Consider the following 24,697-nt stretch of genomic DNA (forward strand, 5'->3'; position numbering starts at 1 on the left):
TCATCATGGCACTTCAATGCAATAGTGTGAACGCGTTTTTCGCATGGAAAAAAAATTTAAAAAGAGCGTGATTAGGTTATTTAATTTATTTATTATCTTTCACCCAAAAAGATTTGATTAATTTCGATCATTCCCATTTTAAAAAAGATTTTCAATATAAGTGATCACTAAATAATTCTCTGAAACATTAACGATTCAAATTATAAATGTGTATAGTGGAATGTAAGGATTAATTCACCTGAAAATAATAATTGTGTGAAAGTACTAATTGAATTTTTGTTAGAAAAAGAACTGTTGAGCATCGGCCCAAATTACCACAAAATCCCTACTCACCAGTGGGAGATTAGGGTTTAAGAAGAAAAATCAAAATTAGTTTTGGGAAGCAGTTTTCAAAGATAGGGTTTTTACTTTTTAGAATAACTGACAGTTCTTCTAACATATAAAACCTCTTTTAAGGTTAAGGTTGATGCTACTTGCACAGACTCTCAGACTCTTGTTTTCACAAACTCTCGAACTCGACCAAAGCCTCCTGCTTTTTAAGTCCCAACCGAAAGCAAGGTAAAAGGGAAGAGACCCAGAAACTTGTTTTTGTATGAAAGTGAAGGAACAATGTCGACGGATCTCAGTGATTTCATCGTCATCAAAGAAGGAGAGGCTGAGATTCTCATGCATACTAAAAACCAAGTCTTTTACAACAAAACCCAGGTGAGAAAAAGCCTCTCTTTTTTGATGATTTTGTGTGTTGGCTTATTGGGTCTGTGATGTTATTGATGTGCTATTTATGAGCTTTGTGTTTTCTGAATTGGAAGTTTGAAAATATTGAATTTGGGTTTTGGAAAAATAGTGTAGAAGGGTAAGAGAAGAAAAATATGTGACTTGAATTGAAGAAGCCAGAGGTTTGGAGATGATATCTGTGTTATTAATATTGGTTGGGGGTAATGTCTGGGAGGAACGAAGGAGAGCCAATTACTTTTTAGAGTAATGTATGCTCAATTTGCTTATCATTTAGGTTGAGTGTGTAGGCTTTTGTTTTAAACTTAGAAGAGCAAGTTCAATAGATTGAAAGCAAATGACAGTTGTTTTGTTACAAATTAGGAGCAAAGGATCACTCAAACACATTATTTATCGATAATACAACATAGTGCCTAAATAGATGATGAAGTGATAAATAGAGCTAGTGGCTGCTCTGCGATATATTGTTTTCTTTTCTTCTTGGCTTTGATATTTCATATATAAAAGGACTTGGTTGTTGCTCTCTGTTATAGGTTAACAATAGAGACATCTCGATTGCTGTTATGAGGGCATTTGTTGCCAAACGCAAAGAGGAGCATGAAGCGAGATTGTCCAAGAAAAAAAAGACAGCTCCCACGGATTCTGAGAAAGATGTTTCAGAATCTGTTGTAGAAGAAGCATCTAATGAACCTGCTATTAATGGAAATTCCAATGGAGATTGTGAAATGCCAGAAGATATATCTCAAGATGAACCATGTAGCATTCCAGAAGAACCAAGCAAGACCACAGAGGGAAAAGGACGAGGGGAATTGAAGCCACCAAGGGTTCTTGAGGTACTTGCAGGAATTTTGATTTGATCAATCATAGTTTTTTCGTGTCTGCAATCCTAGTTTTGGAAGATAAAAATCCTCAGTTTTATTTTGTGTCATTTGGGTTCACAGGCCTTGTCAGCTTCTGGCTTAAGAGCTCTTAGGTATGCTCGTGAAGTAGAAGGGATTGGTCAAGTTGTGGCCCTAGATAATGATAAAGGTAATTGTCAGATTCTCTGTTTGATAACCTTTTAAAAGTATATGGCCATTTTTATGGTTCAAGGCCTTTTAGGAGGTCCATTTCTTTGTTATTCAAAGAAATGCATTAATAGAAATATGGTACCAAAGTGTAGATAAAATTGTAGTTCCTATGTAGATACAGATTAATATTATAAATTGCTTATTTGTGTAGCGGTAAATGAAATTCACCCTATGAGTAAAATTTAGCACAGGTATATCTATGGTGTTGCTGGATTCAGCTTTTACATCTAACCATTAAAAGAGTTACTGTTATATGCCTTCCTGCAGTATCAGTTGAAGCTTGTAGGAGAAACATCAAGTTCAATGGTTCAGTTGCATGTTCAAAGGTGGAATCACATCTTGTTGATGCTCGTGTGCATATGCTCACCCACCCAAAAGAATTCGATGTGGTATGCATATGATATTTTTTCTCAAAGCATTTGTTAATAATTGTTTATCTAAATATGATTAACAAGTGCTATTAATACCCCAAACTTAAAAAAAAAAAAAAAAAAAACATAAGAATTTGATAAACTTTTACTGCTTGGGTGGATTTTACTACCTCCGTTCCTCAGGCTTCTGGTTTGCACTATTATGGTTACCAATTTTTAACTTGAGCAACTAAACTTACCTTTATTCGTTATTGTTTCAGGTTGATCTTGATCCTTATGGTTCTCCTTCTGTCTTCTTGGATTCTGCGATTCAAGCTGTTGCTGATGGAGGCATGCTCATGTGTACCGCAACGGATATGGCAGTACTATGCGGTGGTAATGGGGAGGTTTGCTATTCAAAGTAAGCACTCATACCGTTATGCTTATCTACTTTGACTGAACCTTCATTCTGATTCATGGACTTATCAAGAATTGTTTGTGGTATTAGATATGGTTCCTATCCATTGAAAGGGAAATATTGCCACGAAATGGCTCTGAGGATCCTCTTAGCCTGCATTGAGGTATTATTATGTTCTTGATTATACCTTTTCCCTTGAGTATGTATACTGTGAAACGTTTTGCCAGAAGTAAGTGTAACTCAAATTGGAATTATCTTGGTAATGTAGTTTTTAGCATGTCTTTTCCATACCTACTGGTTGCAGCAATCTTGCTTACTTCTGGGGTGTGGGTGTGGGTGTGATGTACATAACAATTGTTTTTAGAAATGCAAGATTGATTTTTCTTCCTCTGCTGTGTGATATTTAAGTTTCAATTATTGAATTCTTCACATATTTTCTAGCAAATAATTAAATTTTTCTTTGTACTATGCAGAGCCATGCAAATCGGTACAAAAGATACATTGTTCCTGTGCTATCTGTTCAGATGGACTTTTATGTTCGTGTTTTCGTCCGAGTCTACTCGTAGGTGGCCTAATTATTTTATATTTGTTTATATTAGTTATTTTGCTAGTAACATATCTTTCTTTTGATTTTGACTAAAGACTCAAACCATTGATTGCAGCTCGGCAAGTGCTATGAAGAACACTCCCCTTAAGCTTTCCTATGTTTATCAGTGCATTGGATGTGATTCTTTTCATCTGCAGCCTCTTGGAAGGACGGTCACTAAGGTGTGTTGTATATTATATGTTAGCATGTGACCTTCATGAAGTTGATACTCCTGCTCCTGCTTTTACACCACTATTTATGTAAATACTGTGGTTGAGGTGTTTTACTTCTGAGTTGTATTTGTAAAAATCACCTTAAAAGATTGAAAAGAGGTATTACATGTGACTGTTTTGGGAAGTTATTACTTGATACGTAGGACAATTATCTGTAATGGTTGTCATGATTTTGTCTCTGTTGGTCTGCTTTGGGCTCTTGCATATATCTTCACTGCCTCTGTGCATGTAGTGTAGTTGCCCTTTTGATGTATAACAGAAATTTACATGGACATCGAAGGGCTTGTAGCTTTAGATCAGTGGATTTATTTTCTTTGTTGAGTTTAAATTTAAGTGGCAGTAATTTTCTGATAAGGTATTTGTTTGCTTTTTCAGAACACCAGTGTGAGATATCTTCCGGGTTTTGGTCCCATTGTTCCTCAAGAATGCAGTGATTGTGGGAAGAAATTCAATATGGGTGGGCCTATATGGTCTGCTCCTATCCATGATCAAGAATGGGTTACTTCCATACTATCAGATGTGAAATCAATGAAGGATCGTTATCCCGCTTATGATCGCATCTCGGCTGTATTGACAACAATCTCAGAGGTGTGTACTTTGCTTTGATATCCTTCCTATACAAATCAATTAGTCATGCCATTATACTATCAGATTGAAAATTAGATGCTACTGAAAATATATCTTTCTTTGAAGAAAAATAACTTATGATAGCAGCATATGCATATTCACTGGTTTAAGTATTATAATCCCTAGCAGTTGTTTGAGTAATGTGTTTGTATTGTTGCAGGAATTGCCAGATGTTCCTCTGTTCTTGAGTCTGCACAGCCTCTGTGCCACTCTCAAGTGCACTTCCCCATCCGCAGTGATTTTCCGTTCTGCTGTGATCAATGCAGGATATCGTATATCTGGAACTCATGTAAACCCATTGGGGTTGAAGTCAGATGCTCCTATGGATATCATTTGGGACATAATGCGCTGCTGGGTGAGTCTCTTCAGTTCTTACTTGTTTCTTGTTTGATGCATATAAATACTTTTTTTAACTCAGTTTTTGGACCACTGTGCTTTTCTGTTGTTTTATCTTGCAACTCCCATCCTGTTAACTGCACTAGCCTTTCCCTCAGATTAGTCCTGTTCATTCGTGGGTTTGTTTTTTTTTTTGTATAGGTGAAAAATCATCCAGTGAAAGCTCAACCTCCAGAACATTCAGGAAGCGTGATACTTGCTAAGGAACCTGTTCTTCAAGTATGTTTTCCCCTGTGAATTTCTCTCTGTGCTTAATGATTTTCTGTATATTGCCTTTTATCTTTCTTGGCACTTCTTGTTTGCTCTATGGGAGTTTTGACGAGATGGCATGTCGCTGAAATTTGCTTCTGTTTCCTCTTTTGACAGGCAAATTTTGCTCGAGCTGTAGCGTCTCTTAGCAAGGCACAGACCAAGAAAGTTGCACGGTTCCTTCCAAACCCAGAAAGGCATTGGGGTCCAAAGCTTAGGGCAGGTCGTCAAATCACCAGCAAGCACATTTCTCTTTTGGGTCCAGAGGCTGTCAATGAAATTCTTAACCAGGAAGAAGATGGTGAGGAGCACAATGCCAAGCGTCAAAAGACTGAAGATAATCCGCCCTCAGGTTGATGAAATGAAGGTCCTTAGTATGTATGTCAATCAAGTTGACCTAGAGCTCCATACCCTCCCAGCCAGTAATCTGGAGAGGAGAGAGAGATAGAGAGATCTCTCTTTGATTCATCACGTAAAGATGGAATGGAGCTGCAATTTTCTAGTGAAATTAGAAGCCAATTTACAGCAATTTAGACTTTGAAAGACAAATTTTGTTTACTTTTGAGTTTGTATTCATTTTTTCTTGGATTAGCTTTCAAAGTATGTTGGTGGATAATTTGGTTATACTGTATTGAGCTGCAGTGGTCGAAATGAATCTGTCCCAAGCTAAATCTTTACTGGATGATTTAGCCTTGCATTTTCCGATTGGGACGATTTATTGCAAAATGGAGGAAGGAGGATCATTTTCAGGACATAGCTGAACGCCAATTCCCATAAAATTCTTCTGTATTATTTCAATGAAGAGATCTTCGATTTTCCTCCTACGTTTGCTTGGGCCTGTCTCAATATGGTGACATGCTTGACCTCTCAAATATAAAACCTAGTTAGTAATATACCGGAAAAACATAATACAAATAGAATACAATACATGGATTATTTAGATATTCCATTTGAAAGAAATTTCGAAACAACAATCCAGGATTCCGCTAAATGAATCACATCGATCGTAGCAATAAGCTCATATTAATATGGAGTTGACGCACTGAATTAGGCAAAACGTGTAGCCTAGTTCTAGTGTAGTAGTGTTTGACCCAAACATGAATAAATCACAACTATAGAGTACTAACATGGTAACGTGGCATGCTTACATAATTAATTATATGAGCTGTGTATGCATTGGCACATTTAATTTTGGACAAGAATTTAGTGCTGACTGAGGTAAGGCCAACCAGAAGTAGGGTGCTATCTAGGACAAGGTCTTTGTCTTGTGTTATCTAAACATTTAGATTAACAAATCTATGCCTTGACCTTATTGTTTTATTATTATTATTATTATTATTATTATTTTGAGAATGGACCTTATTGTTTAACTTACTAAACCACATAAAAGATTTAATTAGAACTAAAAAAATTGCATAACCTGTAGCTTTCCCTTTTAACTGTTTCGAAAGACTTCTACACTAGGCTACATTTAGATTCAGCTGCTAATTTTGAATCAATCAACACCCACTTTTGCTGGATCATCATTATAGTCTAGTCCACACCTAGCTTTCCTATGTCTTGCTAATTGCTATACTATATGAACGGTAACCTCTTGGAGCTGGAGATTGGAATAGTCAATAGTGATATCATGAAAGTAGAGTTCAATTAAAATTATTGAGTGTATCAATCCATCAATTCTTGAGTGTTGGTAGACTGCTAGTTAAAATAAAATTTTACTATATTAATATTTTAATGATATCTAAAATATTTCCGGCATTAGCTTACAACTTTACATATATAGATATCAATTAACACTTGATGTTTACTATAATATTTCCGTAAAATATGAATTACCGATATATACATCTACTAATATCGATACTTAAAACCTGTATGAGGTAAGACTTGCATTGGATAATTGTACACTAGCTAGCTCTCCCTTTGTTTTTCCCCACATAAATGGTGTGAGAAACATCAAATAGAGTCAAATATGGCTGCGGTACGTAAATTCCAGACGATTCCATTTGCCAAATACAACCCGAACACTTTTTGAATTTGCTTTCATGGTGCCAATTAAAACCTTTTCCTGGTTTATGAAACCCCCTGATTGCTGATTGTGATAGACTCATTATGATCAGGCTTTCACAACTGTATCGCAATCTCAAACTGAAATTAAAATATACTAAGCAAATTATTAATTTTAACTGACTAGCTGGGCAGGCATGTATATACCCTTTTTTTTTTTTTTTGATAAAAGAAGCAGCATATATAGACCTGCAGAGTGATCCACACGCTACCGCGTACTCGGTTTCTCTTTTCACCTTATTTTCCTGTTTCATTTTCTTGCTTGTTTGCGTGTCACCCAAGAAGTTAAAACAGACATTCGAGGAAAATCTAGCACCAAAAATGGGGTTTCTGTTGTCCAAGCTAACCAGTTTGGTCACTGTTGTTCTATTTGGGCTTGGTTTCTGCATCTTCTTCACCTCAACAGGTTGGTTCAGTCTTCTTCTTCCTCATTCACTGTTTCCCAAGTTTGAATCTTTCTGCAGCTTTTCTCTGTTCTGTTAGTGGGTTTCTTCTTGTTAAGTCTTGTTAATGTGTCTCATTTCTGGATTGAAGCTATGGTTTTCATCTGTGAGGTTTGACTGCTTTTGAGTATTGAGTTTGACAGATAAAAAATTGGTCTTTTTTATTATGGAAAGTTCCAACCTTTTTTTTGGAGTGAATGTATTTCAATCCAAAAGATTTTAATGAGTATCAGAAAGTACATATATATAATCTAGTCTATATTTATCGGTTAAAGTATAGATTAGTTAACAGAAATGGGTATCAGAAAGTATGGTAATAGGTTTGACAGATGAGGATCAACAAGGTCCAAAATTTCATTCCCCTTTGGTTTTCTCTGGTAATGAAATCTAGAACTTCGGTATAGTAGTACTATAGTTGTGTTGTTAAACTCAAAATCTTCCATTGCTTATAAACATACATATTCTTATTAATACCTAAGAGTTTGCTTAGAGGCCGGAGTTAAAAGTAGTCCAATCTGAAATTTAACATCTGAGACAGAGGGTTTCTCTTGTAAACTTGTTTTCCAAAAGTGGAGAATTGAAATCTTATGCCCAATTTGGGCTCATTTAAAGTTAAACAAAAAACAGGGTCCTCTGTTCCTGTGTGTTGGTTCATTAGAGTCAGGCTTCTGTTTCATGCCACATTAAGGATGTGCCATTGCCGCACTCTTTGAGATGCAGCACCATGTGCAATATGCAAATGGATATTTTATGTGAACTATGGTTAAGTTCTTATTTTCATTTCAATAAAAAATGCGAAGCTTTTTACCAGTTGCGAGTTCTATTTCTAATCCGATGTTGTTTATATGAAGGAAGACATACTGAATCACAATAGCTAATTCAGCTTTTGAACAATTCATTATAAGGACGTGAGAACAAAAATTTCATAGTTTGTCTTGTGATAATTTCTCATTTAAGTTTCACATTCTCATGACGTTCACTGTTTTTTTCCTGCTCGTTGATTTCCAGATGCATATGATCCGCTTGATCCTAATGGCAACATCACAATTAAGTGGGATATTATAAGCTGGACACCTGATGGCTATGTTGTAAGTACTATTTGAGTTCTTAGCTAATGGCGGTTTATTTTTCCATTAGTTGCATTTGTAATACGGCCAGCTTCTAATCAGGAGTCTTGACATGGATTCATTTGCATTCGAGTAAAGAATAAGAGGAAAGTATATGTGATCAGCATTCTTTTTGTATAAACAGGCCGTTGTTACGCTTTTTAACTTCCAGCAGTATAGACACATTCAAGCACCAGGCTGGACGCTTGGATGGACATGGGCAAAGAAGGAGGTAATTTGGAACATGGTGGGAGGACAAGCCACCGATCAAGGCGATTGTTCAAAATTTAAGACAACTCCCCCACATTGCTGCAAAAAGACCCCAACCATTGTTGATCTACTCCCTGGAACTCCGTACAATCAGCAGTATTCCAATTGTTGTAGAGGGGGAGTGCTGAGCTCATGGATACAGGATCCATCCAATGCTGCAGCTTCTTTTCAAATAAGTGTTGGTCGATCTGGAACGACCAACAAGACAGTTAGGCTTCCGAAAAACTATACCCTATTAGGACCTGGGCCTGGGTACACTTGTGGTGTGGCAAAAGTTGTTAAACCAACTAAATTCTTTACAGCTGATAAAAGAAGAGTCTCTCAAGCCCTGAGTAAGTTGACGAATGTTTATAAATCTCTTGACATGCAAGTATTTTTGCTAAGAAATATTTGGTTTAACCTTCAATCTTTGGCGGCAGTGACATGGAATGTGACATGCACATATTCACAGTTCCTGGCTCAGAAAGCTCCTACTTGCTGTGTCTCGTTGTCTTCCTTCTACAATGACACAGTAGTTCCCTGCCCGACATGTTCGTGTGGCTGCCAAAACAACATAACTCATCCTGGAAGCTGTGTAGTGTGAGCTCTCTCAACCATGAACTTTTTCTTAACTTCTTTCTAATTTCAAAGAGGAATTGATTTCTATATATCCTCCTGAAGACATTTTTTTTTTGTGCTGTGAATTTGCAGGCCAGAGTCTCCGTATTTGGCTTCAGTTGTTTCAGCTGCTGATAAGAATTCACCTTTGGTTAGATGTACTAGCCATATGTGCCCTATCAGAGTTCATTGGCACGTCAAGCTGAATTACAAGGAATACTGGCGAGTGAAGGTCACAATTACAAACTTTGATTACAGGAGGAATTATTCTGATTGGAACTTGGTTGCCCAACACCCAAATTTTGACAATCTTACCCAAATTTTCAGCTTCAACGCAAAGTCCTTGACTCCTTATGGAACCATAAGTATGTTGTCCTCACTGTTTCTTTGTTTGCAATGTATTTGAGCTGTTACTTGAAGTTTTTAGAGATATTCCAGAACATCTCGACATGTTACTTATCCTTTTTAATACATAAGGGCAGTTGAGGATTTATAATATGTTGTCTTTTCTAACAGATGATACTGTAATGCTATGGGGAACCAAGTTCTACAACGACATGCTGGTGCAATCTGGGCCTCTCGGTAATGTGCAGTCAGAGATGCTTTTCCGGAAGAATCCAGCCACCTTCACTTTTGACAAGGGATGGGCGTTCCCAAGAAGGATCTATTTCAATGGTGATACTTGTGTAATGCCACCCCCAGATGCCTTTCCACATTTGCCAAATGCTGGTTTCCGACAGTATGTTTCTCTGCTTACTGTGATCATGATTTCAGCATCAACATTTGCATTCACATATGCCTATGCTTAGACTCTACTCGCAAATGAGTCAAATCTAAGATTTTAAAAGGGATTAGTTTGACCTTGAAATTTACAAAGGCCACTCGAAATTGTTGTGCATTTACATGAAGTGCTTCCACAATCAAATTGGATGTATGCGAGTGTGCAGCTGATGCTCATCTTTTGGACTAGATAAGTGTGCACTGCCTTGGCTGTTCTGATGTGTAGATTCATGAAGCAACTCTGTCGATTATAGATTTACCGTTCTATGTTGTAGTTGTATTTGTATATCAGCTACAATGTTTCACAAGGATTTGAACTTATGATCAAATAAAGAAGAAGAACAAGGATTTGAATCTGATGATTTTATGGATCTATAGCTCTTATTCTGACTGTCATTCTCATGATTCATATCAGCTGATAGAGTCAATAAAACCAATGCAGTTCTACCTTTCAATTTAGGTGTACTGCTAAAAACTAAAACTTAGCAGTTTAGAATGGCCTCTCTAATATTTTGGAGAAGGAAATAAATGTACTAGTTTGAACATAAAGTGAGTAACACAGCAGACATCTAAATTTCTAATTCATAAGAACATATTAATAAGACGAGTTCAGTCAAGGTTTTTTTCAATTACATTTTTTCTATTCAAGTAACCACTGGCAAGTTTAATATGCTATCATTATTGATGAAAATCAGAAGTCATGGAAAATGAAATAAAAAATTTCTGACAAATGAAAGTATCAAACCCAATCACTCAGTTCTCTTCTTCGCAGTTCATAAAATTTATAAATACTTTAGAACAAATATGGATCATGATAATTAATTAAAAATTGTGTCAGACTTAAACGTTGTTGAACGAATACGAGAAAATGGACTGGGAAACATTGGCCTGGTGTTATGAGCTTAGTCTCATCAGTTCAGATCATATTCTATAACAATGACCAGAAATTTTCGAGTGCTAGAGAATATGCAGGTATTTGGTAACTTCGGCAAATGAAATTATTAGCTATCTAAACTACATTGATAATGATTTAGTGTATATACTGATTAGTAAACTGTTAAGCATTCTCTAAGATCAACAAGTACCCAAATGTATCTGTTGAGATTGAAGGTGTAAAACTGTTGACAAAGATAAATAAACTTTACTTAAAAAACACCCGCCCATCGACTTTGTTACATTCCTTATACCATTGGAAAGTTCCTAAGCAAACCTAATCTCACCTACTTCCTCTTACAAATTCAAAACTGTTCAGAAATTCTATGGCAAATCTGTCTTTCCACTTAAATATAGATTATCTAATTTGATTCCTTGACTACAGCAGTTTTGCAAAAATAAACTGTTTCAAGGGATATATGCATGCATGAAGACCTGGTGCAATTAGTGCCATCCCATTACCGAACTATGAAAAGAAAATGGGAAAATCTGCAGGGACTTTAATTAGTGGTTTGTTCCAGGTTGGAACCTTAAATGTACTTTTGAACAAAGTCTTAAGGGATTATAGGGATCACTATGTAAGCTGTGAACATGTTCTCAGTTCTCATTCACAAATAGGCTTTGGATCTTTAAGCCATAGAAGTCACAAATTGTTGGGGTATCAGTCTTTTGTAGTTTTGCTCAAAATGGCCAGTCTAGCTATGGCCAAGCCTACTATATGCATTAGCTATATGCTCCATAGCGACCAGTGTAGCTACTGGTGATGTCCATTTCTTCATGTCACTTTTCTTGAATTGCTCACTCATACTTTGCATTCGAATAGTTTCGATTCATGTTATTCGCTCTAAACTTTGCTACTTTTTTGTGCTTTTGGGCCAAACAAAAAAAGGGTGCTATTTTCACTATTCTGCAGCCGCTAGATATGTGTTACAGATCTTGTGCAGTGAGGCTAAATGGTTATATGTTTCATATAGCCATTAGAGCCTATATGTTCTATATGCATAGATTTGATCTTCAAAGTGGTGAGGCTATATAGTTGATATTATAAATTAAGGAACACAGAAATTTCCATTCCAGACTTGTTCAAATTCTCTTTTCACAAGATGCATATCAATAAGTCATGTTTGTTGGAGTTGTAGTACCAGTGCTTCATCATTTGTCTGTGCCAAAATATCCTTAAACTTCCAGAATCTATGTAATCAAATCACAACTCCAAAACTTATGTACACAAATCACCAAATAGCTATCAACAAGAAAATTAATGTGGAAACCAATGCTGAGAATGAAAGTAGATTTTGATGGGCAGAATTAGGCAGAAATGGGTATGTATCAGGTGGGGGCATCTGGCACTCATCACCATTGAAGTAAACTTTTCGAGGAAATGCCCACCCCTCCTTGAAAGTAAATGTGTTTATGTCCTTCTTAAGAAGAATTTCCGACTGAACGTTCCCAAATGGCCCGGCTTCCATTAATTGGTCATTGAAGTATTTCAATCCATAGAACATACCAGTGTCATCTGCAGGTGTAACATTGCAATTGTGTTAGTCTAGCATATCAAGCCTGGAACATAAAATTGTGGAAGATTAAGGCAAGTGATTAGTGGAACTCACTTATGGACTCATAAGGAACAAGAGGCTTGTAGTCAAAGCTGAAAACTTGTGTGACATTGTTGAGATTAGGGTGCTGAATGACCAGAGTCCAAAGTGTGTAGTTCATCCGATAGTTAAAGTTTGTAACCGAAACCTTCACACGCCAGTACTCCTTGTAATTCACTTTCACATGCCAGTGAATCCTTACCGGGCACATGTGGTGTGTGCATTGCAATAAAGGGGCATTGTCTTTCTTTGGGGTGTTAACTCCCACCATGCTCAGAATTTTCGAGTTGCTTCTGCAATACCATCATTAATCATGTGATTTAGGTGCCTGTCTTTGCACAATTGCACAAGTTATATATTCCAAAGTATGCAAAAGGGTGGCTTACTTGACACAACTGTCCTTGTTATGGCAACCACAAGAACAAGATGGGCAGGGAACAATTGTTTCGTTGTAGAAAGACGAGAGTGATACACAACAACTTGGGTTTTTACGGGCCAGAAGCTGTGAATAAGCACAAGTCACATTCCAAGTCACTGCACAAAATATGCTACACATCAGAATTAAACATTGTAGACTAAACTCCGGTGAAAATTAGTTCTTAGGCAGATGAACTTACTGAGAGCTTGAGTCTTACGACGACGATCAGGTGACAAAAAGACGGTGGGAGGCACAACTTTAGCCTTGCCACAAGTGTACCCTGGACCTGGTCCTAGCAGAGTGAAGTTCCTGGGGAGTTTCACAGTTTTGTTTGAAGTACCGGCCATTCCAACACTCAGCTGGAAGGCCGAGACAGAAGCTGAAGGATCTTGGCCCCAAGCACCCACTACTCCGCCTTTGCAACAGTTTTGGTATTGCTGGTTGTAAGGCACGCCGGGAACCAAGTCCACAACTGTGGGGGTTTTCTTGCAACAATGAGGTATGTTCCCTTTGAACTTGGAGCAGTCACCTTGCTCGGTGGTTTGTGCTCCCACCGCGGACCATATCACTTCTTTTTTAGCCCATGTCCAACCTAATGTCCACCCAGGGCTCATTATGTGCCGATACATTTGGAAGTTGTTTATGGTTACAGTTGCCTGTAAAATACAAAGTAATGTTCTGTTTACAGCACATTCATCGATACAATATCATTATGCAATACTAATAGATATATGGCAATTTGTGAGAAGACAACTTTTGTGAGAGAAAATGATGTGTACCCACCACATAGCCATCTGGTGTCCAAGACATTATGTCCCATCGTATGGTTATGTTTCCATTTGGATCCAAGGGATCAAATGCAGCTGCATCCATTCAAAACAGAAAAGTTCATAACCAAGCATAGAAGTCACGACTTTTCCCATAAAATGTAACTGAAGTCTAATGAATAAGAGCTTACCTGCATATGAAAAGATGACAAGAAGGAATAGAGCTGATACAACAAACCTCATATCTTATCCCAAAGCCTATCTATTAACTCGCCAATTATTGAATTTGGATGGTAAGATGCAAATTTGTTAAGCTGAAGATGTAAAGGATCGATTACGAGCTTCTTTCTTAGGGGCTAAAGTGTGTATGGATTTAAGAGTGTTAGAATGTGTTAGCTTCTACACAGATTGTCTTAGTTGGAGCTAGCCTTATAACATCTTCAAATTTGTACCATGTGACTCTCATTTGGAGACTTCTGTTTGGATCTCCAAATCTTAAAGCAACTGCTAAGTGTAACCGACAAAGAAAAATATGTGGAATGAAGTTGACAGGTAATGAGTTTGGAAGTTCAAGCTAAGAAACTAGATAGCTGAATATATTAAGGTCTAGTCAAACCACACATCAAACATATATGCTTCTATGTCTGATTGATTATATGGTTTCTGATCATACAAATCATTTTTAAGAAAGCTGCCAACTATAACCTTCCAGGGCTATCTGGAATTTTGCTTATGTCTCTATGTTTTTAGTTAGAAGCATGAGTTTCATGGAAGCAAAGTAGGGACAAGTAATGAGTCCTTTTCTGATAGAAAGACTACTCAACTCAACAACTTTTGCATTTAACAGAACTGAATTGCTTCAACAGTAATATTCAACCTTTTTCCAGAGTCTTAGGCCACCTCATGATTTGGGCCCTGCATCAAATTCATGACCAAATCATGAACAAATGCAACAAAGAAAATCTGTACAGTTCCTTGGGTTTGAAAAGGTCTCAATTGTTCTAAACCATTATTTAACTTTTGGTTTTCCTTGGAACGTTAGGTGCAACTTAGCATCAATTGTTAGTGTGCAAAAGCATAAAAAATTGAATCAACTAGACCATAGATAAATAAATCTATTTCTTTTTATTGCTAATTAATTTGAGGGTCAAAGTTTTCAAAATAACTTAGATTCTTCAAATAGTTTGATCTTCTTTTTAGTTTTGACAAAATTGGTAGGTTTGAGTAAATCAAAACACGACCACATTTACCAAAATCTTGACATCAAAAGAAGTTGGTGTCTAGTCGAACGCCTGAAAAATATATGTTAGGCTGTTACTTTCCAAAAATCTTCTCCAACTATATTAACAAGTGCAGCTAAACCTGAAAAAATAAATTTCCTAAAACTAAAATTTTAAGAAGAGACTAACTTGTTAAAATTTGGAAGTTGCCAAAATTTTATTTTATTTTATTTTTTTAAAATTTAAATGAAATCTCATTGTTAAAGTCTATTTCGAACAGATCTCTATATTGGGCCTTTTACTTTGGGCCTCAGTTACCAAAACCACAACGGCAGAAGTCTACTACTTTACTGTAGGAGCATAAACCCTTGGCACCCATATTGCAAAACCCTCTCACACAACCGAACCCCAATCGCCGCCACCACATCTCCGCCGTCCTCAGCGAGTCTCTCCACATCATCAAATCCCACTTCCCCCAACTACTCTTCTTCTCCTTCCTCTACCTCTTCCCCAATGCCTTCGCTTCCATCGCCCACCGACCCGCCAGAGCCTCATCAAGGCCCACCACCCAAGACCTTCCTCGCCCTCGTCTTCTCGGTCTACAGCTCCATCGTCTCGTTCTCGGGTTACGTGTTCTACTGTCTCGGCCTCTGGTACGTCACCCACACCATCGGCTGATGAAGGGGAGTCGGGTGAGCTGATGGAGTCGCTGAAGAGGAGTAGTAAGTTGATGAAGGGGAGGAGCATGGTTGCTCTGTCCATGTTGGTGGTTTTCGGGTCGGTTGCGGTGGTGCTGGGGTTTGTGAGCGGCTGGATGTTGGTGGCCCAGATTGGTTTGTTTGGTGATTGGAGTGGCGGGGGATGGTGACGCCGGAGTTTGTGTTTCGGATTGTGATGGCTTCGGGTGTGTTCATGGTGGTTCTGTTGTGGAATGCAGTTGCTAACACGGTGTTGTATGTGCATTGCACAAAGGCTGAGTAGGGGGTTAGTCACCTTACTCTATGGAATCTTCTAGAATGTTGTAATGTAATGGTGTAGTTTATGTCAGCATATATGTTAGCTAGCCTCAGACTTTTTAAACAGGTTGAATGTGTGATAGATAAGAAAAACAAAATGTCTGCGAGTTGTTCCAGATTAGCGAGATTTTGCTCGAAGGCGGTAGGGTTTACTTTTTGGCAATGGGAAGTACAATTCGCTGAATATGTTCCCATAGTTAATTCGTTATAATAGTAAAGTTCACTGCTGCACATTTAGCTCGGTTGATTTCAAAGTGGTATAATGAGTTAAGAGTTCTCCGGTTTTTGGGAATTTTTACATACTAAGGTCTGAAAGTCTCCCAGAAAGGAAAACAAAATGTATGTTACTAGTTCTAGATTTGCAATATATAGCTCAAAGGCATTAGGATTTACTGTTTGGCACGCTACTGGCAATTACAGTAGTTCACACAATCTATTCTTGTAGTTTTGTTGTAACTTGTAACAGTAAAGTTGCTTGTTGCAGATTCAGTGTGTTGATTTAAGAGTAATTCCTCTTGGATTTTTAAATGTATCTGGTATAGGCTTTCTCAGTTTAGTTGGCATTTTCTGGTTTTGCGGATATTGAGTTTGTAGTTGGGTTCTTACCAGCAGCTTAAAACAGTTGAGTAATTACTAATTAACCAGCTAACTTGAGAAAGCACAGAACAAATTGGTGTGTCCTGCAAATTTTTCACACTGAACTGGACATTATTATTTGATTCCGAGTTGTTTAAACTAATTGTATATGCTCAGGCCAAAGGAAAGACCTTTTGTATCTGCATTGTTTTTGCTAGCCATTATCCCAAATGATGCGTAATTTGATTACATTAATAAAGAGCATCTAGTATCAAGTGGTGGTGTACATTAAAAAACAAATTGCAGAGACTAATTTTAGATATGTGAGTTCTGTAACAGAAAAAAAGTTGCATGACTTGTATAATTTGCCCTGTTGATTTGAAAATGGTATAAGCTACATGTTAAGTTGTCTGATTTTGAGGAATAAGGTGTTTGGGTTTGAAGTCTGTTTAGGGCATTGGTATTTGGATTGCATTATTACCGGCTTAAAGCAAGCAAGGAATTAACTACTCTAGGAAGCAAAGCATAACTTTTATTTTACATAAATTTGAGTTTTCTTGCAAAGTTATTTCATAGAAAAGCATAGTTTATTGATTTTGAGTTGTCTGGGCTACTTGAATGTGCATACCTTCTGTTGGCACTTGAACTAACACAGAGCATCTGTTTGCATGCAGCTTCAACTATGGGCTATTTGCACTTGATAGATGTACAGGGCTTACGGAGAATCAGCTTATTGTCATTTAGTTTCTGAGCTATTAGCTAGGCTGTAATTTGTACGTCAGTTGAACAACTTAAGTGATGTAACTTGTTAAAGAAAAGATTGACTAGGAAAATTTTCTGATGCTTATGGATTGCTTCGTTACACTTCCTCTTCCTGTCCCTGCTATCTCTCAACTCAATTATACTACCTTCTGATTCTGAAAGCAATCACATTAGATCAAATAATCTGCAATGGTCTGGTTGGTCTCTGGTGTTTCGCATCATCAAATGATTTAATTCAAATATCGATATCCAGTTTCCTCTCGATTCATTGCTTATAAGTTATAACAATTCTTACACTCTTGAAGCCTAAAATCAGCGACAAATAGTGCCTAGTAGTGTCCACAGGAAATAGACTAGTGATCCATTAATCCATCATTGTAGTTGTTTGTTATGGGCTTAGAATATTTTTTATGCAAAAAGGTTTTAAGGTTTAGAGTCTAGATAAGATAACGAAAACAAATTGTTTCACTCCTCATTCCTCAAAAGAAGTTTTTACGGGATCAAGCGTGGGGTGTTTTGTATCCATTTAGCAAAGACGAGCTGTAATTATATACTGGTATTTGAAAATATATCATGGAAACGCTCTAACGCGCTCATGATATCATTATGAATATAAAAAGGGAAAATTTCAGAAATAGTACATGAAGTTTGATTCATTATTAATTTTTGTACATGAAGTTCTAAAATATAAACTTTGGTATATCAAATTGCAAACCCGACCCAGTATATGTACACGACGTCAATGATGTTGTTAGTTTGAGGGGTAAAACGGTCTCTCTCTCTCTCTCTTCACTTCGTTGGTTTTGCGTCTTAAATCCCAAGCCCTTCTGCTCATGACCACCACCACTGCCATGTCTCCACTGTCAAATGTATCCGAAGGCAGGTCTACAACATCACCACCCACCTCAATTGCCTCCATGGCCACATTGTAATGCGCACTTTTGGCCACCAATGGAGTCATGTTCAGCTTCAATTTCGTCTCCACAACTTTCCCAATTGTGAAAATGCCACCCCCATTCACATTGTCCAAACAATGCGCAAACTGCTTCTTCACCTTCCCAGCTGCAGCCAGCTGCGAAATCATGGACGAATTTGCTTACCCGAAACCAAGAATCCCATCAAGCACCTCAGACGACTTCCCTAGCTGCCCTGACTGCTTAGCTCCACACCCAAAAACTATGCTCGCATTCGTCACCGAAGTCTGATGACTCCCACTAAGGCACTAACCTTATCAAACCCAATCACATCCTTCACAAAGTACCCTGCAGTCGAGCTCCCATCCCCATAGACCACATTATATTGACACAGCAACTCCGGTTTACAACCCGGCAACTGACCATCGTATTGCGAAGTGCAAAAGTCCTGATCACAAGTGATGGATTGGGAAGTGGAAGAGTCCTTTGGATCATACAATGTGAGCTTGATTCCAATGTCGCTTTTCTTAGGGCAATTGGCTCACTTAATGAAATTGACCCACAAAATGTCGTTGCCGGTGTCGACTTGCACGTAGTAGTCCTTCGACTGGGATCCGATTCCGAGCTTGGCGAAGTAGAGATCGGTCTCGGAAGGGTGGCCGTTGCCGCCCAACTCCAGATCCACAGCTGATGAAGAAACAGATAGGAGGTTCCGTCCGTGGCGGCTAGCGTCGTGGGCTTTTAACTTACGAAGTGACCACTGCCGGCGGCGGCCCTGGAACTTGTGACTCGCTAGGAAAACCAAGTTGCCGGAAACATGTAGAATCAAAGAGACAAGTAGAAGAAATCTGAAAAGAACCGATCTTGATGTTGGTCCAGGATCCATATACAGAACCCTGATGGAATTCGATGCCATGATTCGATTTTGAAGGGTGGATTGAAGCTTTTGGGGGAGTAGAAATATGGGTTTATTTTTTTGAAAAGTTGAGGGTGGTAAGATCTGTTTGGGATTGGAGTATAGGACCCAGAAGCAAGAAGGAGACTTTTATTGGTTTTGGGAGAAAAACCCAGATGGGAAACAATACCTAACTTGGATTAGAGAAGATATTGGGGGAAAGTTTGAGACCAAATAGGGGTGGGTTGAGGAGGAGGCGTGGTAGGGACAGGTGGTGAGGTTGGGGGTGGAGGCTGTGGTGACCCGAGAGAGGGGTCCCACAGTGCCGCCACCCCGAGCCAAAGGGAAACAGACATGTCACGAATGACATCCCGATAACTCATCAACCCGAAATCGCAAGGCCTTTTGGGTTCAAGCTGTTGGTTTACAAAACACTTTCTTGAACAAGTCGTTCTAGCAACCAAACAACACATTTTTAAAAGCGGAATTTGAAATGGGCTTAGAGTTTTGGGCTTGCAATCGGAGCTCGATTTGAAAAATAAAACAAAACACTGAGTAACTATAAGCATGGGAGACGCGTCCCAGGGTTACGGGTCTCCCAGAATTTTTTAGATAAGCAAGTAGGAAATAAATAAACAAATAAATTAGTGAGAAAGTAAATAAACCAGTTACTTCAAAATCCGATAAAGAACCAAAACCATTTCTGGATAAAGTCCAAGAAGAATACGCCAAGCCAGGCATGTGCCTCCTCTATATGCTCCACGACCACATCCTCGAAACCTGCACACTGTTGTAGGGGTGAGCTTTCGTCCACGCATGCCCAATAGGGGCCGACCCAACCATGCTAGGTTTGAAAAAAATAATATACTTGAAAATATTTACTACATAATATTGTTCACGTTTATCGAAAATACTTTAAAAAGAGGCAACCAAAAACATTTATCTCTTTTATAAAACATATGCAGTATGTTTCACACACTTGGAGCTCCGAGATACTTACATGCCGGCTAAACTCAAACAAATCGGTGACCGACCTGGTTCGTCATCCTTCGAGAACCGGCCAACTACTCGGTAGTCCTTGTGACTACCAGTAGCGAAAGTGTCCATTTCCTGGCCCTGAGTCTCCTATGACTGGTTCACTGTCTGTACTCACTCTTCCTCGACAAACATAGGAGCACGGCCCCCCTCCGGAGGTTCACGGTTATCGACACTGTGGGATCCCTAGGAATCTACACGTCTAGGTCCCATTCACTTTCAGGTCACAAGTACAAACATACAAGGGTACAGTATCTCAACATGCAAGTCTAGCCTCGGTTTTCACAATTAGCAATTATCAGTTCTAAAAACACATGTATCACGAGGCATCGACTAATGAACAACCAAAAACGTTCTTACAGGCAATATACTATCTTAGTATAGCATTCCACATATACTAAAAAGCCTCTAACAAGGAAGGGACAGCTCACCCTACCTGGAATTGGAGTGCTCGTCCATATTCGGGTTCGTTCCCGACTTTCGATCATTTGTCCAAATCCAAGTGCACACGCGCGAGTCCTTTAACAAAACTAAATCCGATAAGTACTCAATTCATAACTCATTTGCTTAATTTCTTTATGAGTTACCAATTTATTCTGGATCAATAATTAATGGTAACCATTCCCGAACAATTCACTTAACGTAGTAAGCTCATTCGAGAGATGGTGATCACACTTCTTCCCATATTAAAATTTCTGTCAACCGGTTTGACATCATTTTATCTAGCTTATAAACCTTAGGTAATTTAATAATAATTACCATTCCCAAATGATCTCGCCTCTCAAACTCCTTTCGGGATATGGTGATTATACTTATTTCCTTAATGTATTCCAAGTCAACCAATTTGACCCGTTTTACTTAATCATTAAATACTAGCAAATAAATAGTGATTACCAATCCCGAATTATCACATTCTCACAATAACTCCGAGATATGGCAACACTAGAATACTCCGATTTTTAACATTATTTCATGAACGTTAATCCAATATCCTAATTTAGCTCAATCAAATAAAATCCACCATTTTCATTATCAACACCTTTCCAACATCGGTTATTACTCACTTCCTTTAACATCATATTCAATTTTAGTAAACTTGTCAAAAACCACAAAATTGGTCTCTCTTTGTCCATTCTTGCAAAACAACATTTTCCCAAAATTAATAACAGACAAACCAATTTATTTGACAACCCAATTCTCTCCATACATTCAAGCATTCAACCACTTTCATCTTTGTTCACTACCATGGCAAGTTTCCAACAAATAACACTTTCTTTTCCAATTATCCAGAATTCCACTAAGTATGAACAACACATGGCAAAACAGATCCAAACACCCAGACCCTTACCATTCTTCTTTTCCAAACTGAGAGCTAATTCCAATTACTGCAATCCACCACCAACAGTCGTGAAAACACCTAACAAATACCAAATCATTAGTAACCAACCCTTGACCACTTCGGTATCCCAAAACAGAACTTGTATATGGTTCTTACCTTCTCCAGTTTCAATTGAAACTAGCCCAGCAGTCTCCTCCTCCCTTAAAACTTCCAAAAAGGCAGAAATCCATAACCGTTAACCATCTGAATTCCAAGCAGACAATACACCATCAATGAACAACCCTCAACTAATATTTCATCCAAACAGAGGTCGAGATTCTTACCACTCGTTGATACTAGTCTGTCTGAACCTGTGCCTTCTCCCTTCAAAATCACCAAAAATCGCAGACTCCTTAACCTCACTCATTTCAAAATAAACGACAGGAATTAGAGACTTTCAATCTAAATCGAATGGAGGCTTCAATCCAGACTAGGATAACTTGAATTACCTAACAGAGACGATCTGAAGGCTCAGCGACCGTGAGCTGCGGAGCTACGGTGGTCCACGCGCCAGCGGCGGCGCGTGCAGCCCTTATAAAAACTAAAACTTGATGTACCAAAGTTTATATTTTAGAACTTCATGTACAAAAATTAATAGTGGGCCAAACTTCAGGTACTATTTCTGAAATTTACTCATATAAAAACTAAAACTGCAAAAGCCTAAAAATATAGTTTTTTAAAAAAAAAATTAGTGGCAACTCTTAAATTTTTCTGCTTTATATTTTGGTGGGAATTGTGGTTTTTGTATTTAGTTCGTTGGATTATTGCAATCTATGATCCTGTCCTCAAGAAAACAAGCAACAGCCTGGCTTTGGATTAATCGGATTTGTGGTTACCATATCCTTATCGACATGAAGGGTCCAAGTCACGAGATTAATAATTTTCTTAATGAATCATTTCTATTAAATTTTCCAAGATAGTGAACCTTTGTTATTATTTTGAGGTTGCTTGGAACATTCTAGTGATAAGGTCAACAGCCAAGGCCTATTGGAATTGCGGGATTAAGAAGTAGAGAATATGAGAAACCCAGAGGCTGAGCCGCTGGTTTTCTGCAAAGTCAAAAATCAATGCTGCCCACAGTAATTAGTTTTGTAGCACAAGACTTCCATATAGGACTCCTTCCTTGTTTGGTTTGCTCCAATCCAACCTAGCACTATATATACCAACACTTCGGGCACATAGAAATTCATTCCTAACAGTGAAAAAGAAAGAAGGAAGAGGGAAAAGCAAATTATTCTTGGAGTGTTCTATTTAGTTTGGTCACGAAAAGAAGAGCTACCAACTTTTGTTCTAAAGCCAAATACAAGAGCATTGTGATGGGTCGTTGGGTTAGGCCTGAGGTGAGCAATCAATCTAATGGGTTTCTTAATTACTTTTTCATAACATGTATTCATGTATTCTACATCTTTATGTGTATATACAATTATATATATATATATATATATATATATATATATGTATATATATGTATTTATGCATATTTCTCTTTTTGTGATATGATACATATTGGATGAACCATATTCAGGTATACCCGCTAATGGCTGCGATGACATTTGTGACAAGCTTGTGCGTATTTCAGCTTACAAGGAATGTATTCCTCAACCCAGATGTCAGGTAGCTAGTACTATATATTTAATCATTTCATATATGAATTCTGAATTTCTGATGATGATGTTGATGATCGGTGAGGAGGAGGAGTATTAATCAACTGATTTCGTTTCTATGTTGATTGTTTTGCAGAGTGAACAAAGCTCACCGGAGAATGGCAGTGCTCGAAAACGAAGAAGAGGGAGAGAAGTATGCCGAACATGGCCTTCGGAAATTCCTCCGGACTCGCCCACCGGAGATCATGCCTACCATCAACCACTTCTTCTCTAATTCTCAAGAAGATAAATGATCACAATCCATGCACAAACATTAATTACGCAGAAGATCGAAAGTGGAATATCTATATCAATTTAGTTTACTTGTTTATGTCTAGTTTAATTTTCCTTTGTAGACTGGTGGTACTTACCGTCTTGGACCTCTTGATGAAACTTTACAAGTATCTATAACACCATAATGGACATGTATGTTTCTTCCATTTAATTACTTTCATGAATAATAAGAAACAGTCATGCACTATCTCAATCCTTCTCGTATTCCTTTCTAATGCAAGTATGCAACTCAAACAATTTCGTTTCGAACTCTCACTACGGTTTATGATATGGGTTTGGGACTCATCAGAGCAAATTTTCACTACACAAAAAAGGAAGAAAAAAAAAAGGTTTTTTTTATTTTTTTTTATTTTCACTATTATTTGAGGATTTTACTCTTATTGCCCAACGTACCTTCCCTACTAATGCTTCCTCTATTTGAATCATTGAAAACAAACAAACAGCAGAGTTTCGATCTTTTCTTTTTCGTTTCGATCTTTTCGCTTTGTCTGTGCTGCTTTCCTTTTATTTTCTAGATTTTCTCTATCTGCTGCGTATTTGATCTTTCTGTCTTTGTTGAATTGTTGTTTGGGCTGCTCGTCTTTGCCTTTTGGGCTTTCAACAGTGAGAGCCTTGGTTTGAAACTTACGTCATAGAACCCTAACGGCAGGAAGATTTGTATAATTAAATATTTGAATGTGCACTTATAGATGTAAATGTTCTTACCAGCGATTAATATACCAATTAACCACATACCAGTGCAGCACATTGACGTACAGTTCAAACTGATTTTATAAGAAAAAGGAATTGTCCATGCTTTGCTCAACTGTTTTTTTTTTTTTTTTTATAAGCAAAGAATATTACAGCGAAGAACCCCTAAAACAACCTAAACTAGGAAAGTCAAAATTAAAAGCATGAAGGACAAAAAGAGGAAGGCCATGATGCCAGCTAGCTATGTCTGTGTTGTGACCCAAATCCGCAAGAGCATCTGCAACAAAATTCGTCTCACACCAAACGTGCTTGAATTCAATGTCCGAGAAATGAGAAACCAACATTTTGATATAAAAAACTAGCATATGAATCTTCCAAGGAATTGTGATCTTATTGTTAACACAGTTGATCAAGGTGTTTGAATCACCTTCAACTTTAATCTTTGACATACCATGAAGCACAGCAGCCTGTAGACCTGCTCTGAGAGCCATAGCTTCAGCTACAAGGACATTAGAATGACCTAATCTCTTAAAAGAGGCTAGGATAGGAATACCCTGATCATTCCGGATAATAAAATTAACCTGTAGCACCTTGTTTTTTAAGTCGCACAGAACCATCAAAGTTGAGTTTAACAAAA

At 37.8% G+C, this 24,697-nt stretch overlaps 4 protein-coding genes and 1 pseudogene across 4 annotated transcripts; 3 read left to right on the forward strand and 2 right to left on the reverse strand.

The window, feature by feature from the left end:
• Positions 1–391: 391 nt before the first annotated feature.
• Positions 392–5,413, forward strand: LOC112190121 (probable tRNA (guanine(26)-N(2))-dimethyltransferase 2). Its single transcript, XM_024329542.2, has 12 exons — positions 392–705; positions 1,266–1,565; positions 1,674–1,761; positions 2,070–2,191; positions 2,434–2,573; positions 2,661–2,733; positions 3,044–3,132; positions 3,233–3,338; positions 3,765–3,977; positions 4,177–4,371; positions 4,554–4,631; positions 4,779–5,413. The coding sequence occupies exons 1-12, from the start codon at positions 610–612 to the stop codon at positions 5,016–5,018; spliced, it is 1,740 nt and encodes a 579-aa protein (XP_024185310.1). The 5' UTR covers positions 392–609; the 3' UTR covers positions 5,019–5,413.
• A 1,487-nt stretch (positions 5,414–6,900) lies between these two features.
• Positions 6,901–17,296, forward strand: LOC112187502 (protein COBRA). The gene is made up of 7 exons (XM_024326335.2): positions 6,901–7,134; positions 8,180–8,259; positions 8,423–8,879; positions 8,967–9,126; positions 9,238–9,509; positions 9,661–9,883; positions 17,124–17,296. The coding sequence occupies exons 1-7, from the start codon at positions 7,050–7,052 to the stop codon at positions 17,191–17,193; spliced, it is 1,347 nt and encodes a 448-aa protein (XP_024182103.2). The 5' UTR covers positions 6,901–7,049; the 3' UTR covers positions 17,194–17,296.
• LOC112187503 (COBRA-like protein 4) lies at positions 11,898–14,048 on the reverse strand. Its single transcript, XM_024326336.2, has 6 exons — positions 13,829–14,048; positions 13,654–13,733; positions 13,070–13,526; positions 12,839–12,986; positions 12,468–12,745; positions 11,898–12,373 (listed from the first exon to the last, which is right to left on the reverse strand). The coding sequence occupies exons 1-6, from the start codon at positions 13,878–13,880 to the stop codon at positions 12,090–12,092; spliced, it is 1,299 nt and encodes a 432-aa protein (XP_024182104.1). The 5' UTR covers positions 13,881–14,048; the 3' UTR covers positions 11,898–12,089.
• A 666-nt stretch (positions 17,297–17,962) lies between the features above and the next one.
• On the reverse strand, positions 17,963–19,041 carry LOC112185131 (annotated as a pseudogene).
• Positions 19,042–22,610: 3,569 nt separating this feature from the next.
• On the forward strand, positions 22,611–23,544 carry LOC112189420. The gene is made up of 3 exons (XM_024328756.2): positions 22,611–22,773; positions 22,959–23,047; positions 23,174–23,544. The coding sequence occupies exons 1-3, from the start codon at positions 22,750–22,752 to the stop codon at positions 23,328–23,330; spliced, it is 270 nt and encodes an 89-aa protein (XP_024184524.1). The 5' UTR covers positions 22,611–22,749; the 3' UTR covers positions 23,331–23,544.
• The last annotated feature ends 1,153 nt before the right edge of the window (positions 23,545–24,697 follow it).

Source organism: Rosa chinensis, chromosome 2 (genome assembly GCF_002994745.2).
Source record: "Rosa chinensis cultivar Old Blush chromosome 2, RchiOBHm-V2, whole genome shotgun sequence".
NCBI classification, from domain to species: Eukaryota; Viridiplantae; Streptophyta; class Magnoliopsida; order Rosales; family Rosaceae; genus Rosa; species Rosa chinensis.

What these genes read in the sequence shown, in the direction of transcription:
- LOC112189420 (XM_024328756.2), top strand. Translation starts at nt 22,750, where the DNA reads ATGGGTCGTTGGGTTAGGCCTGAG. An exon ending in GTCGTTGGGTTAGGCCTGAG is followed by an intron (nt 22,774 to 22,958) that starts GTGAGCAATCAA and finishes AACCATATTCAG; the next exon opens with GTATACCCGCTAATGGCTGC. An exon ending in TTCCTCAACCCAGATGTCAG is followed by an intron (nt 23,048 to 23,173) that starts GTAGCTAGTACT and finishes ATTGTTTTGCAG; the next exon opens with AGTGAACAAAGCTCACCGGA.
- LOC112190121 (XM_024329542.2), top strand. Translation starts at nt 610, where the DNA reads ATGTCGACGGATCTCAGTGATTTCATCGTCATCAAAGAAGGAGAGGCT. An exon ending in ACCCAAAAGAATTCGATGTG is followed by an intron (nt 2,192 to 2,433) that starts GTATGCATATGA and finishes TTATTGTTTCAG; the next exon opens with GTTGATCTTGATCCTTATGG. An exon ending in GTTTTCGTCCGAGTCTACTC is followed by an intron (nt 3,133 to 3,232) that starts GTAGGTGGCCTA and finishes CATTGATTGCAG; the next exon opens with CTCGGCAAGTGCTATGAAGA.
- LOC112187502 (XM_024326335.2), top strand. Translation starts at nt 7,050, where the DNA reads ATGGGGTTTCTGTTGTCCAAGCTAACCAGTTTGGTCACTGTTGTTCTA. An exon ending in GGACACCTGATGGCTATGTT is followed by an intron (nt 8,260 to 8,422) that starts GTAAGTACTATT and finishes TTGTATAAACAG; the next exon opens with GCCGTTGTTACGCTTTTTAA. An exon ending in GACTCCTTATGGAACCATAA is followed by an intron (nt 9,510 to 9,660) that starts GTATGTTGTCCT and finishes CTTTTCTAACAG; the next exon opens with ATGATACTGTAATGCTATGG.
- LOC112187503 (XM_024326336.2), bottom strand. Translation starts at nt 13,880, where the DNA reads ATGAGGTTTGTTGTATCAGCTCTATTCCTTCTTGTCATCTTTTCATAT. An exon ending in TGTCATCTTTTCATATGCAG is followed by an intron (nt 13,734 to 13,828) that starts GTAAGCTCTTAT and finishes GAATGGATGCAG; the next exon opens with CTGCATTTGATCCCTTGGAT. An exon ending in GGACACCAGATGGCTATGTG is followed by an intron (nt 13,527 to 13,653) that starts GTGGGTACACAT and finishes TGTATTTTACAG; the next exon opens with GCAACTGTAACCATAAACAA.